The sequence below is a fragment of the Miscanthus floridulus genome, chromosome 9 (assembly GCF_019320115.1).
Source record: "Miscanthus floridulus cultivar M001 chromosome 9, ASM1932011v1, whole genome shotgun sequence".
Taxonomy (NCBI): Eukaryota; Viridiplantae; Streptophyta; class Magnoliopsida; order Poales; family Poaceae; genus Miscanthus; species Miscanthus floridulus.
Window position 1 is genome coordinate 107,947,791 of NC_089588.1, and position 13,824 is coordinate 107,961,614.

The 13,824-nt window shown below is 46.9% G+C and overlaps 1 protein-coding gene and 1 pseudogene across 3 annotated transcripts; both read left to right on the top strand.

Annotated features, from left to right (window-relative positions):
* The first annotated feature begins 1,873 nt into the window (after nt 1-1,873).
* LOC136480525 (receptor kinase-like protein Xa21) lies at nt 1,874-13,719 on the top strand (annotated as a pseudogene).
* LOC136484084 (uncharacterized) lies at nt 2,437-12,049 on the top strand. Of its 3 annotated transcripts, none has more exons than XM_066481248.1 (9): nt 2,437-2,575; nt 5,441-5,574; nt 9,710-10,110; nt 10,202-10,403; nt 10,495-10,692; nt 10,777-10,950; nt 11,025-11,387; nt 11,475-11,633; nt 11,859-12,049. In XM_066481248.1, exons 5-9 carry the CDS (start codon nt 10,576-10,578, stop codon nt 11,982-11,984), a joined length of 939 nt encoding a protein of 312 aa, XP_066337345.1. In that variant the 5' UTR covers nt 2,437-2,575; nt 5,441-5,574; nt 9,710-10,110; nt 10,202-10,403; nt 10,495-10,575; the 3' UTR covers nt 11,985-12,049. The 3 variants fall into 3 exon arrangements, with proteins under 3 accessions (XP_066337345.1, XP_066337342.1, XP_066337343.1); XM_066481245.1 differs by lacking the exon at nt 2,437-2,575 and adding an exon at nt 5,009-5,221; XM_066481246.1 differs by lacking the exons at nt 2,437-2,575; nt 5,441-5,574 and adding an exon at nt 9,352-9,609.
* Nucleotides 13,720-13,824: the final 105 nt, after the last annotated feature.

Below are 13,824 nucleotides of genomic sequence, written 5' to 3' on the forward strand. Positions count from 1 at the left end.
GCAATAACGGAGGAGGAAGGATTTTGCTCTTGGAATCCTTGATGGAGTTGGTTTTAAGAGCTAGTTAATTAAGATTATGCCATCACTGTTTAATATCAAATTAACTTTTTTTGTTGTCCAACTTACATCAATGGGGTAGGCTTAGATTCCAATATACGCTGATGCTGGTGCAATTTAAAGGATAGGAGTAATAACACCGGCATAGCCCACTATTTCACACAAAATCACCAGTAGTATCTGTTAGTATTTTTTCAGTGCTAATCTCAAACTAAGGGACAGTATTTGTTCAACCTGCTACGCTGTATCCATCACTTCTTCTCACAAGTCCCGGTGATGATTCAACAAAACAAATGGTTTCGCCTTCACCTGGCCATTCTATTTCTCTATTTATTAGGGTGCCTTTTTTAGGATTATTGTGGACTTCACGCGTACTGGCCTGGGACGATGGGTTGGACGTGGGGTCTGATTTCAGTGGCGCACGCGGTGGATCCCTTCCTGCGCCATGGTGGATCCCCAGCGGGTTCTACAACTAGAGTCGTTGCTCGTGATGCAAAGCCACGGTGAATCCCCAGTTGGTTTACTATCGATTCGGAGATTTTTGACCTCTTCTTTTAGTTTGTTTTATGACAAGGTAGAAGATACTAAAAGAAGAGGTCGTGGTGGATTTAACGAGATGTCACTTCACATTGATTTCGATAACAAAGAAAAAAAACCCATGTCTTGCATCATGAATTAAATGGCACAGAAAAAAAAGTACTCCATCCGTTCCAAATTATAAGTCGCTTTGACTTTTTTAGTACATTCATTTTGCTATACATCTAGATATATCTATTTTTCTATGCATCTAGCAAAATGGATGTACCAAAAAAGTCAAAGCGACTTATAATTTGGAACGGAGGGAGTAGTACTAGTTGTAGATTCGGAGATTTTTGACCTCTTCTTTTAGTACGTTCTATGGCAAGGTCTGCTTTTTTCCAACAATATATTTTGGTGGTGAATGATTGTAAGCCTACGTTCCTTAGGGGAGTTGATCCTTCAGCCGATATTCTTTTAGTGGGTACAAGATCTTAGTAGCAAGTAGTTTTTGCGTTCAAGGTTTGTATGGTGAGGGTGTTTGCTGATGTCTCTTTCCATTGCTATGTGTTTAGTGTGATCTCAATCTCTAGTAGACGATAGATGAGTGAAGGAATAAGATGACTAGATTGGTCTTTACATAGTCTTGTTTTTTTAGAAGTCATTTTGTGTCAAATTATCCTTTTTATATTATCCATTGTTTTTCATGATGAATATCATATATGAGGCACTTTTTTAGTGTCTTTATTAAAAGAACTGGAAGAAAGAAAAAGAACACCTTTAATAGCTCCTGCTGAATCGAAGACACAAAGTACTTCAAGCATGCTGACCTGATGAACCAGTATATTGTTATTAGCATCGTGTGTTGGAATGCCATAATGATTTGTACGCGCCACTTTTTTCTTTCTTCTCTACTAGTACTGGATTATTGCTGCTGTTAAGCTTTCATACTTGACTACAGTGCGATTTCTATCTGTAGCTTACCTCACTTGAATAATTCAACGTTTGACGGTCCTCCCACATTTATTTCCCAGATAGAGATGCCATCTTTACTTTTCAAAGATAAAATATTTTTTCAATCATTTCAGAAGACAAAAATGTTGTATTAATCCTTTAAAATTTGATACCAGGCCGGTTCTTGTTGATGATTTGGCCACCAGTCACCAGTGCAGATATCCATGCCTTACTTAACAGCTTCCACCCCACAGGGTGGAAGGCGCAGCAGGCAAGCACGGCAAAGTGCAGACCACCACAATAAAACCATCACCTTGCTGAAGTGCAGCTGCCGACCACCACAAGAATGAAGATCCATAAGATGATCTCCTGCCCATGTACATGGCAGATGTCCATGCTCACTCTTATCACCAATACCCTCTTGGTTACATCCAGCTCTCTATCTACTACTAGTAGCCACCGTGATTTCTTGGCGCTCTTATCCCTCAAATCCCACATAACGAGTGACCCAACAGGGGCGCTATCGTCGTGGGATGCAGCTAGCAACGACAACAACAATCCAGTTCCTGATTTCTGCAGATGGACTGGCGTGACCTGCGGCGGCCGCCACCATCCTGGCCATGTCACTGCTATTGATCTGCATGACTATGTCCTAGAAGGCACCATCTCTCAAGAGATCGGCAACCTCACATACCTCCATTTCATTTATCTGTCGCCCAATAACCTGACAGGTATTATTCCGTCCAGCCTTGGCAATTGCAGAAAACTTCATACTATAAATTTGGGTGCTAACCACTTCTCTGGTTCTGTCCCTGCTCCTCTGGGTGGCTTATCAAAGCTCAAAACTTTCAATGTCAGCCACAACAGTCTGACTGGTGAAATTGCAACGACACTAATAAATGTCACAACGCTAATGGTCCTTAGTATTGGGAGGAACTCCTTTCAGGGCCAAATCCTTAGCTGGCTGCCTGGCTGAGCAACCTAACATCATTGACTCAGCTGTATCTTGCTAAGAACAACTTCAGTGGCAACATCCCCGCAGATTTATGTAAGTTAAACAACCTTGACATCTTTGATGTAATGAATAGCAAGCTTGACGGCCATGTTCCTCCATCACTCTTCAATATTTCTTCTATCAATGTAATTAAGCTTTGCTTAAACCAGCTTGCTGGATCACTGCCACATGATATTGGCTATAAGCTTCCCAAGCTAATTGTTTTGGTCACATTTGAGACCAGTTACTTTGAGGGCCCAACACCAGCCTCCTTATCAAATGCATCTCAACTCCAATATCTGCTTCTTCGTGGAAACCAATATCATGGTTTGATCCCACGGGATATTGGTATTCATGGTAAACTGAAGATTTTTCTCGGTAGGGCACAATGAACTACAAACCACAGAGCCTAGGGATTGAGATTTTCTCACATCCTTAGCCAACTGTAGCAACTTGCAAGACTAGACCTCGATCAAAACAACTTTGAAGGTGTTATGCCAATTAGGATCGCCAACCTATCTCGAGAGCTCAGTTGGCTTACAATTGGCAGAAATCACATAGCTGGGACCATATCTTTATGGTCGCTAGGGACGTTACAAAAACTTGTAAAGCTTACCCTTGACAACAACCTATTCACAGGCACCTTACCTCTAGATATTGACCAGCTTTCACTACTGGAAAACTGGACTTTGCCGAGTGCTTTTTATCGGGGCACTCGGCAAAGCAATATTTTTCCGAGTGCCGCACTCGGCAAAGGTGCCAGGCACTCGGTAAAGCCTGGCTCTCGGCAAAACTGGGCTTTGCCGAGTGCTGCGGCACTCGGCAAAGATCCCACTCGGCAAAAGGTGGCCGGCCCGTGACGGCGGCCACCTACCGTCAGATTTTGCCGAGTGCCTAACGGCTAGCACTCGGCAATTTTTTTTTTATTTTTAAAAACTTATTTTGCTGAGTGCCAGTCCCAGGCACTCGATAATTTTTTTTAAAACATATTTTGCCTAGTGCCATCCCATGGCCCTCGGCAAATTTTTTTTTATTTTTAAAAAAATATTTTGCAGAGTGCCAAAGATAGACACTCGGCAAATTTTTTTTTATTTTTTAAAACTTGCCGAGAGCCAGACCCAGGCACTCGGCAATTTTTTTTTATTTTTTAAAAACATATTTTGCCGAGTGTAAACCTTGGGCACTCGGCAATTTTTTTTTAATTTTTTAAAACTTATTTTGCCGAGTGCCAGCGCCAGACACTCGGCAATTTTTGTTTATTTTTGAAAATCATATTTTGCCGAGTGCCTCCTGGGCCGGCACTCGGCAAATTTTTTTTGTTTGATTTTGGGCCCAAATTTTTTTCTGGGGCCTTGTGACAGTATTTCAAACTCTATTTTAAAATTTGGGACAATTTTGACTTTTTTGATATATTTCATTAGTTTATTTCGTTTCATCGAATTTTTCGGGATATTTCAAATTTGAACTGCAGGTACGTGGAATAATGGACTTTGGTCATCCAAAAATTGATACTCATGATATTTAGGGTATGTTTAGGCCGTATCCAGGAACTCACATGAAATCTCGAGCATCTTGTTGATGTAACATGTTGAGGTACTTGCCGGAAATGTGCCAAAAACGACGCCTCGATAAGTTTCGTGATTTTTGGACTTCGTTTGTATTTTATATAATTTAAAATCACATTTCCAGCAAGTACCTCGACATGTTACGTCAACGAGATGCTCGAGATTTCATGTGAGTTTCTGGATACGGCCTAAACATACCCTAAATATCATGAGTATCAATTTTTGGATGACCAAAGTCCATTATTCCATGTACCTGCAGTTCAAATTTGAAATATCCCGACAAATTCGACGAAATGAAATAAACTAATGAAATATATCAAAAAAAGTCAAAATTGCCCCAAATTTTAAAATAGAGTTTGAAATACTGTCAAAAGGCCCTAGAAAAAAAATTGGGCCCAAAATAAAAAAAATTGTCGAGTGCCATGGGAGTGCCGGCCCAGGAGGCACTCGGTAAAGTTGAAATAAAAAAAATTGGGCACTAAAATCCCACCGGCCCAACCCCCGCGTGGCCCAACCCTAACTCACGCCCCCAGCCACCCGTCCGCTCCCCCACGCCCACCCCCGCCGCTGCCGCGCCCTCGCCGGCGAATCGCCGCCGGCGGCGAGCCCCGCCCTCGCGCCCGCGTGCGCCCGCGCCCGTGCCTGCGCCCTCGGCCGGCCTCGCCCGCGACCGTGCCCTCCGCCAGCCTCGCCCGCGACCACGCCCGTCGCCGGCCGCGTCGGCCGCGCCCCGCCCCGGTAGCTCTCCGCGGCCCGGCCTCCCTCGCCTCGACTGCCCAGAGGTGGCTGGCTGGTGCCAGCCGGCCATATCCGGTAGCGGCGGCCATGTCTCGGCAGTCCCTTCCCTGGCCACACCGCCCATAGGAGCATGGGAGGTAGGAGGAGCAGGGGAGGAGGGAGAGAAGGGAAGGGGAGAAGAGGAGGAAGAGAAGAGGAGGAAGAAGGGAGAAGGGAGGAGGAAGAAGGAAGAAGGAAGAAGGGAGGGAGGAGAGGAGAAGGGAGGAGGAAGAAGGAGAAGGGAGGTGGAGAGGAGAAGGGAGGAGGAGCCCCGGCCGCTGTCCACGCCTCGTTAGCGGCGGTGCCGTGACCTCGGCGCCCCGCTCCCGACTCCGCCCACCGTCGACGAGCACACTAGGTTCGCCCTTCCCTTTCTATTCAAATCATGCAATGGATGTCGGCCATCGAGCCCTTGTTAGTAGTAATAGTTGTTGTATGTGGTTTTCGGCCATCGAGCCGTTGCTTGTGGATGTTGGCCTTCGTGCTGATCTTTTTTGCAGGTTTTTGAAACCTCCCCGTGCAGGGGAGGTTCTGCAGAAATTTTCAATTGTCACTAATGTATTGCCTTTTTATGCAGGAGGAGGCCCCGGCGGAGGGACCTCGGTGGCCCCGATTGTCTTCGTCATCGTTGTGGGTCTGCCTGCACCGCGTCGCGGCGCCACTGCACCGACTCGCCACAGCCCCGCTAGCCTGACCTCACCGGCACCCTAGGTATAACCCCTCTATCTGTATCATGGTCTTAGGTCGCTGATCCCAGTTAGGCGTCTCCCGTCCGAAAGAGATACGGTTGGAGTTATGCAGGTCTTTGCATATCTACGAGCGTTTCTGTTTTGGATTGTCCATGTTTTTTGGACAGCCCGTGGATGCGTAGATGGGTTAGTTTCCATGGTCCGCTCCGGTCCAAGACGGTGTTTCGACATCACCCCCTGTTGTTCTCCAGATACACACTCTCCCTTGCAGGACGTGTATCGGGAGAACAGCGGGGAGGTGCTGCCGAAATTCCGTCTTGGATAGGAGCGGAGCATGGAAACTAACCTCATCTACGGATCCGTGGGTGGGATTAGGACCTATCCTCACCTATTAGAGAGTAGGGACACCGCGTAGATGCAATTGATGGTGACTCATATGTGCTGATACGTCTGTTAAAGGATGGAGGACCGTGAGTGGATGTACACGCTCCGGAGACACGAGCACGATTACGACTTGCTGTTTATAGTCAAGGTCGAAGAATTCTTACAGCATGCATTTGGCGAGAGTGCTGGAGGCCATTCTCTAGTGGTTTGTTCGTGCAGCGGTTGTGACAACAGAAGAAGGAAAGATAGGTTAACCATGGGTAAACATATTGTGAAGTTTGGATTTACTCCAGGCTACCACCGGTGGATCCACCATGGTGAAGCCGATCATATCAGGGAGGAGGTGGTGAGACCACGGCTTGAGGCTTTTGATGATGATGCCGGGGTAGCAGACATGCTGGATGACATGCACCAAGCTCAGTTCGCTGAAGGATGTGACAAGGAGGAGATGGAGGCTGCCGCAGATGCCTTCTACCTGATGTTGGACTCGGCACAGAGACCCCTTCACGATCATACTAATGTTTCTCAGCTGGATGCCATTGGTCACGTAATGGGGTTGAAGGCTGAGTTAAACCTAAGTCGAGAAGGCTTCGACAAGATGGTGGCCGCGTGGAGCGATATGCTACCGAAGACACACATTATGCCGAAGAACTTGTACGAGTCAGAGAAGCTCCTTCTTGCACTTAAGATGCCGTATGACAAGATACATGTGTGTCCGAAGGGGTGCGTCCTATTTAGGAAAGAACACGCGGATACAAAGTACTGCCCGAAGTGTAAATCCTCCAGGTACGTGGAGGTAGACTCAGGCGATGGCCAGAAGAGGCAGCTTAAGATCCCCATGAGAGTCCTACGACACCTTCCATTCCTGCCGAGGCTCCAACGGCTATTCATGACCGAGGAATCCGTGAAATAGATGACATGGCACAAAAATGGCACACGATACAATCCTGAGAAGATGGTACATCCATCCGATGCTGATGCATGGAAGTACTTCAATTCGTAGCATCCTCTCAAAGCAGAGGAGGCTCGTAATGTACGTGTCGCGCTGGCAACAGATGGGTTCAATCCATATGGCATGATGGTTGCACCATACACATGTTGGCCCATGTTCGTCATCCCCCTGAATCTCCCCCCCCCTCGACGTCTCCTTTCAACGGCATACCATGTTCCTGTCGTTGATAATCCCTGGACACCCGAGGAGTAATATGGGTGTCTTCATGGAGCCTGTGATAGATGAGTTGATCGATGCTTGGGTCAAAGGGTGTGGACATACGACCGAGCTACGAAGACTAGCTTTAAAATGCACGCCTAGTACCACTACTCCCTACACGACTTCCTGGCGTATGGGTTAATGTGCGCCTGGTGTGTTCAGGGGAAGTTCCCATGCCCAATATGCAAGGAAGCTATGAGGTTCATATGGTTGAAGAAGGGTGGCAAGTATTCGTCGTTCGACAAACATCATCAATTCCTCCCTCTTGACCATCCATTCAGAGAAGACGTCAAGAGCTTTATGAAAGGTGTCAAAGTGATGGACCCTAGACCACGCTTGAGGACTAGGGCGGAGGTTCATGCTCAGATAGATGCTCTCGTGCCCAACGAAGATGATGGTTTCATGGGATATGGTGAGCAACATATGTGGACTCATAAGTCCGGCTTGACGAGGCTCCCCTATTTCGATGACCTCCTACTGCCCCATAACATTGATGTCATGCACACTGAAAAGAATATCGCTGAGGTACTTTGGGCAACACTCATGGACACTGACAAGTCTAAGGACAACCCTAAGGCTAGAATGGACCTGACGACGTTGTGCGATAGGCCAAACCTAGAGATGCGGCCTCCTACAACAGGAAAGCAGTGGAGAAGGCCTAGGCCCCCCTATGTCTTGAAAATCGATCAAGGGAAGTACTTCGATGGATCAAGAATTTAATGTACCCTAATGGGTATGCAGCGAATCTGAGCAGGGGAGTGAACTTAGAGACTCTACGAGTCAACGGGATGAAGAGTCATGACTACCACATATGGATTGAGCGGATACTTTCATTGATGGTTCGAGGCTATGTCCCTGAGCATGTCTGGCTAGTGCTGGCAAAGTTGAGCTACTTCTTTGCCAGCTTTGTGCCAAGGAGCTATCTTCGACCATCATTACAGAATTGGAAACTATGGCACCTGAGTTGGTCTATGAGCTTGACAAGATCTTTCCACCTAGCTTCTTCTTGCCGATGCAGCATCTGATTGTGCACCTCCCGACCGAGGCACGGTTGGGGGGGCGTGCAGGCCCATTGGTGCTATCCAATCGAGTGATGTCTAAAGACTCTTCGTAAGAAATGTACAAATAAAGCCAGAATTGAGGCTTCCATTGCAGAGGCAAGCATTCGGGAGGAGGTTGCAAACTTCACAACATCCTACTACAAGCCAAACCTTCCTAGCAAGCATAATCCACCCCCTCGTTACAATGCTGGCAAAGTTGAATCGACCCTCAGCCTTTTCAAATGCCAACTAGGCTGCGCAAGTGGATCGACCCCCAAGAGATTGGATCCAGAAGAGTGGCGCAGAATCACGCTATATGTGTTCACCAACCTTGTCGAGGTTGCGCCATTCATTAAGTAAGTTCTCAACAAACTTGTTTCAATACGACGTCACTATTCTGTATCGAACCCCATTGATTCTCTTTGGTACAGGGAATTTGTTTCGACAAGAGTGGCATCAATCAAGGGATCCTACCCCGCACGAACATGATACCCTTCTTTCAGAGGGTGCGGGAGCTGGGAGGCCTAATTTCATTTCTTAGTTCAAACAAAAGGCCATACGTTCATCGATATTCCTTAGTAGCTCGTGCGTTCCAATAGTATAACGATGTATCATGCTTGAGCTTGCAGGCGCAAACCAATGCATCCATGAGTGACAAGTTGAGACAGGTTGCAAACGACTTCAAGTTAAGGGCGAAGTCATATACCGGATATGACGTGAACGGATATCGCTTCCACACGTCAAGACACGAGCAGACTCGGCCCGATCGGAAAACCACCAACAGCCAAGTTTTTACGCCGGGCACTAATGGCGTCGAATACTACGGAATAATTGAGGAGATCTATGAACTTGAATATGAGGGCCGAGTACCTCTTACTCCTGTCATATTCAAGTGCCACTGGTTTGATCCTGGACGAACGAGACAGACCCCTCATCTTGGGCTAGTCGAGATTAGGCATGATTCCGTCTATAAAGGAAAAGATGTCTATATTGTGGCTCAATAGGCCATGTAGGTGTATCATACGCCATACGCGTGCCAAGACAAAGACCATCTTAAGGGTTGGTCTATTGTGCACCAGGTATCTTCGCACGGTAAACTACCTGTTCCAAACGATGAAGATTACACCTTCGACACAAACACATATGATGGAGAGTTCTATTAAGCAAATGGGCAACAAGGGAGCTTTGAGATAGTCTTACCCGGTGTGATGACCGCCATGGAAGTAGACAATGAAACGGTTGATGACGAGGACCCTGGAGATGTAGTGCTAAATCCGAAGGACATTCAAATACTTGAGCGATTCCATTTAGGCAAAGACAATGAAGAAGACACAGAACCTTCGGATAGTGTTGCCCATTTGGACAATTTTGACAGTGATGATGAGACCTATGACCCCAATCATGAAGATTATTCCTAAACCATGTAATACTATGTTTTTTATTAAATTTTGTTATGTTTATTCATTTTGAACTATTTGACATGTATGTACTAACGCTTGTTGTTAATTCTTTGTACATTACAGGTGACAGAACAAAGATGGTGGGCAACCGTTCACCGAGGCAGGTGCTCTCGGTGTACCAGAGGCTACGCCCTCCTGATGGAGGCGAGGGGACGTCTTCGCCCCCAGCGGCGAGAGCAGGCTCGGGTCGCCCCAGCACGGGGAGGGGAGGGGGAGGGGCCGGGGTTGCCCTAGGAGGGACCCGCCTCCTCCACCGGCTCTCGACCAGCCGAAGGACCTGTCTCCTACCCCGGAGGACCACGTGGCGGCCACGGGCACGACCACAAACACTGCGTCAGGGGATGACGGACTCAGCAGATCGAGGACAGTTCTGCTCAGTCGGCTCCCTACCTACGAGGTCCCACAAGCCTTCCTCCGGTTCCGCTTCCTGACCGACGCCCACTGGTTCGTCCTATGGGAAGAAGGTAAGTAACTATAGATGTTATCACTAGTACTTCATATGATACGTTGAAAATCAAAAGAGAAACTGATAATTTTTCTTAATCACTTATGTAGGGGCTGGCTAGTTCTGTCGGGTGCTCTTGACCCCCCACGCACCCCCGCTACCTTCCTGGGATGTCTATGCAGGAAACACTTCCCCGGCCTTGTGGACTTGAAAGAGGGGAGGTGGGAGCCGGCCTGGTCGTGGGACAAGTACAAGCTCGGCTCGGATGACGAGCATGACAACAAGCAGGAGCGGGTTTTGGCGGACTTTTGGGTAAGTGTCTCACAACATAGCTCAATACATCTCCTCCATTGGTTAAGTCTTTTATTGAAATAATGAACAGATACATCGTGTTTGTATGTAGAGGTACTTCAAGGCCGAAGAAGGTTGAGAGACCCTGGCGGATCAGACGGCACACGGAGCCTGTAAGAAGTACGTCGGCGACATGATTCACGAGGCGCGACTCCAGGCCCACGTCGACTACTACAGGTCCATCAAGAAAGAGCCCCTCAACAAAACCAGCGCAAGAAAGGTGGCACTGACTAAGGAGCAGTACCTTCAGGTAGGTGAATAATATTGATTCGTTTTGAGATTTAGTAGGTCCAGAATTGATCTTCTTATATGTCAAACACTTGATGATGTGTAGGTGCCGGCCTCGTGGTGCATGTCGCATAGATCGGCATGGTCGAGGATCATGGACAGGTACCTTGACCCGGCGTACATCGCAAAGCACGATCAAGGCAAGCGGAAGCGGGCACTGAGGACCAGTGCAACTCACCACCAAGGCAGCCACAACCTCCCCGCATTCAAGCGGGCACTTGTACGAGATGTCATTTATCTATTCTAACGCTCAATTTTGCCTAATTTCTAATCATCTTGCCGTCTTTCTCGTAGGAGGTGGCACACCCGGACGTGCCAGTGTCGGAGTTTGGGGCATGGGCTGTGTCCCACATGGGCCCGGTGAAATCCAGTGTCGTCTTCAACCCGGATGCCACTGCCCAGGCTTACTCTGACCACGTGGAGGCGGTTAGGGCGCTCCATGGCTCAGATCACAATCTGAGCACTGAGCCCCTTGAGACAGAGGTGATCGTGAGGCTAGGGCAAGGCAGGAAGCACGAGCGGTTGTGGATTGCAGACGGCGCCGACTCCTCGAGCTCTGCACCCTCTGTCTCCGACGTGAGGGCACGGAGCACGGCCAGAAGCCTTCCCATACGTGCACGGCCTACTCCAATACTGTCGCGGGTCGACGAACTTCAGGTAATTCTGGTTTCACTCGTCGTACATTGAACGTTACACACATTGATCAGATTTGCAATACTGAAACATGTGATTAAAACACTGTAGCCCAAGCTGGCAGAGACAAGGGAGACGCAAGTGCACCTGACCGCAGAGCTGGAGGCCACGAAGAAGCAGATGGCGGACATGTATCAGATCATGCAAACCATCGGGCAAGCATCGGGTGTCCAAGTGCAGTTGCCAGCTCCAGCTCGACACTTCACTCCTGTGAGTATAAAAGTTTAATGCATTCGTGCCATTGGGATTGTCGGTCTTCGTGCCGTTGTGATTTTCGGCCTTTAGGCCGTTGGGATTGTCGGCCTTCGTACCGTTGTGATTGTCGGCCTTCGTGCCGTTGTTTCTTGCAGGTTGGAAACCTCCCCGTGCAGGGGAGGTGCTGCCGAAATTTTCAATTTTGAGTCTAACACATGCAATCTCTTCTCTTTTGTGCAGCCTCTGTCGGCGGGTTCAAACAATCCCGCTACCGTGTCACCGGCGGCTACTCGCGTCCGGGGGGCCACACCTGCAGTCTCCGTCGCCGCAGTAGGGATGTTGAACTTTGTGATGTTGAACTTGTAATAATAAACTTGTGATGTTGAACTTTGGTGCATTTGTGATGGATTTTCGATGGATTTATTGATGCGTGTGCTTGTGATATATAATGCATGTTGGTGATATAGATGTGATGATTGATGTATATATATATATATATATATATATATATATATATATATATATATATATATATATATATATATATATATATTGTCTATTACAATGGAATGTAAAAAAAAATTTGCAATTCTCGGGGTCTTTGCCGAGTGCCATGGGCAAGGCACTCGGCAAAGATTTTTCAAAAAAAAAATTTAGAAATTCTTTGGAGAGTGTCAAAACAGGGGCATTCGGCAAAGAAATTATTTAAAAAAAAAACTTTGCCGCGTGCCTGGGCAGGGGCACCCGGCAAAGTAATTTTTTAAAAAAAATAAAAAAAACTTTGCCGAGTGCCTGGGCAGGGGCACTCGGCAAAGTACTTTTTAAAAAAAATAAAAAAAACTTTGCCGAGTGCCTGGGCTGGGGCACTCGGCAAAGTACTTTTTAAAAAAAATAAAATTTTTTTTTGCCGAGTGCTGGGTTGGGCACTCGGCAAAATAACCGTTAACGGCCAGCGCCGCAACGGCCGAAAATATTTTGCCGAGTGCCGCCCCAAGCACTCGGCAAATTTTTTTTTAATTTTGCCGAGTGCCCGGATAAAAAACACTCGGCAAAGACCCTTTGCCGAGAAAATTTTTGCCGAGCGGACTTTGCCGAGTGCTACACTTGCCGAGTGTAAAAACACTCGGCAAAGCTGCGGCCTCCAGTAGTGTTTCTAGCCGCCAGCATCTTGATCTGTCTCATATTGGATTTGACCACTCATTAGGCAATCTCACAGTACTGAGTAATCTTTCTCTATCTAATAACTTTCTGAACAACAGCATTCCGGCAAGCCTTGGTAAATTAACAAATATTATATCCATAGATCTTTCTTGTAATTTGTTGAGGGGCCAAATCCCACACGAGATACTTAGTATTCCTTCCCTGACCATACTTCTTAACCTTTCCACAAATGCTCTAACTGGAGCAATTCCAACACAGATTGGGCACTTGAACAGCCTCATCGCAATGGACCTCAGTGAATAAGCTAGATGGTGAAATCCCAGAAGCTATTGCAGGCTGTGTCCAACTGCGCTTCCTATACTTACAAGGAAATCTACTGCAAGGACAAATCCCAGTTGGGCTGAATGCTCTGGGAGCACTTGAAAAAATGGATCTCTCCAGTAACAACCTAACAGGACCCATACCCAAGTTTCTAGAGAGCATCAGATCTCTGAACTATCTAAACCTGTCCTTCAATAACTTATCTGGTCCTGTGCCTGATACAGGTGTCTTTTGTAATGGAACTATATTGTCAGTCGCTGGTAACAGCATGCTATGTGGTGGTCCTCCATTCTTGCAACTCCCTTCATGCCCATCTATACCTTCTCACAAGGCTTCACTACATCGATTGCACATAGTTATCTTTGGAGCTATTGGAATATTCATCTTTTCTGTATGCTCTGCAACTGCTTATTGCTTTATTAAGAGAAGGACCACACCAACTTTTGTTGGTCCAGAGTACCTATTCTTTAATGAGGAACATGAGAGAATATCCTATGCCCAGTTACATGCAGCAACAGGATAATTCTCTCCAGCGAATTTGATTGGTTCTGGAAGCTTTGGCAATGTATACATAGGAAATTTAACAATTGATAATAACTTAGCTACCGTAGGTTCTTGATCTTTCTTTTTTTTGAAGAAACAGGAGGGACTCAGAGAGCCCCTACTGCAAATTTATTGAAAGTAACCAAGAAAGTTACAACCAGGAGTACAACAGGGAAAGCAA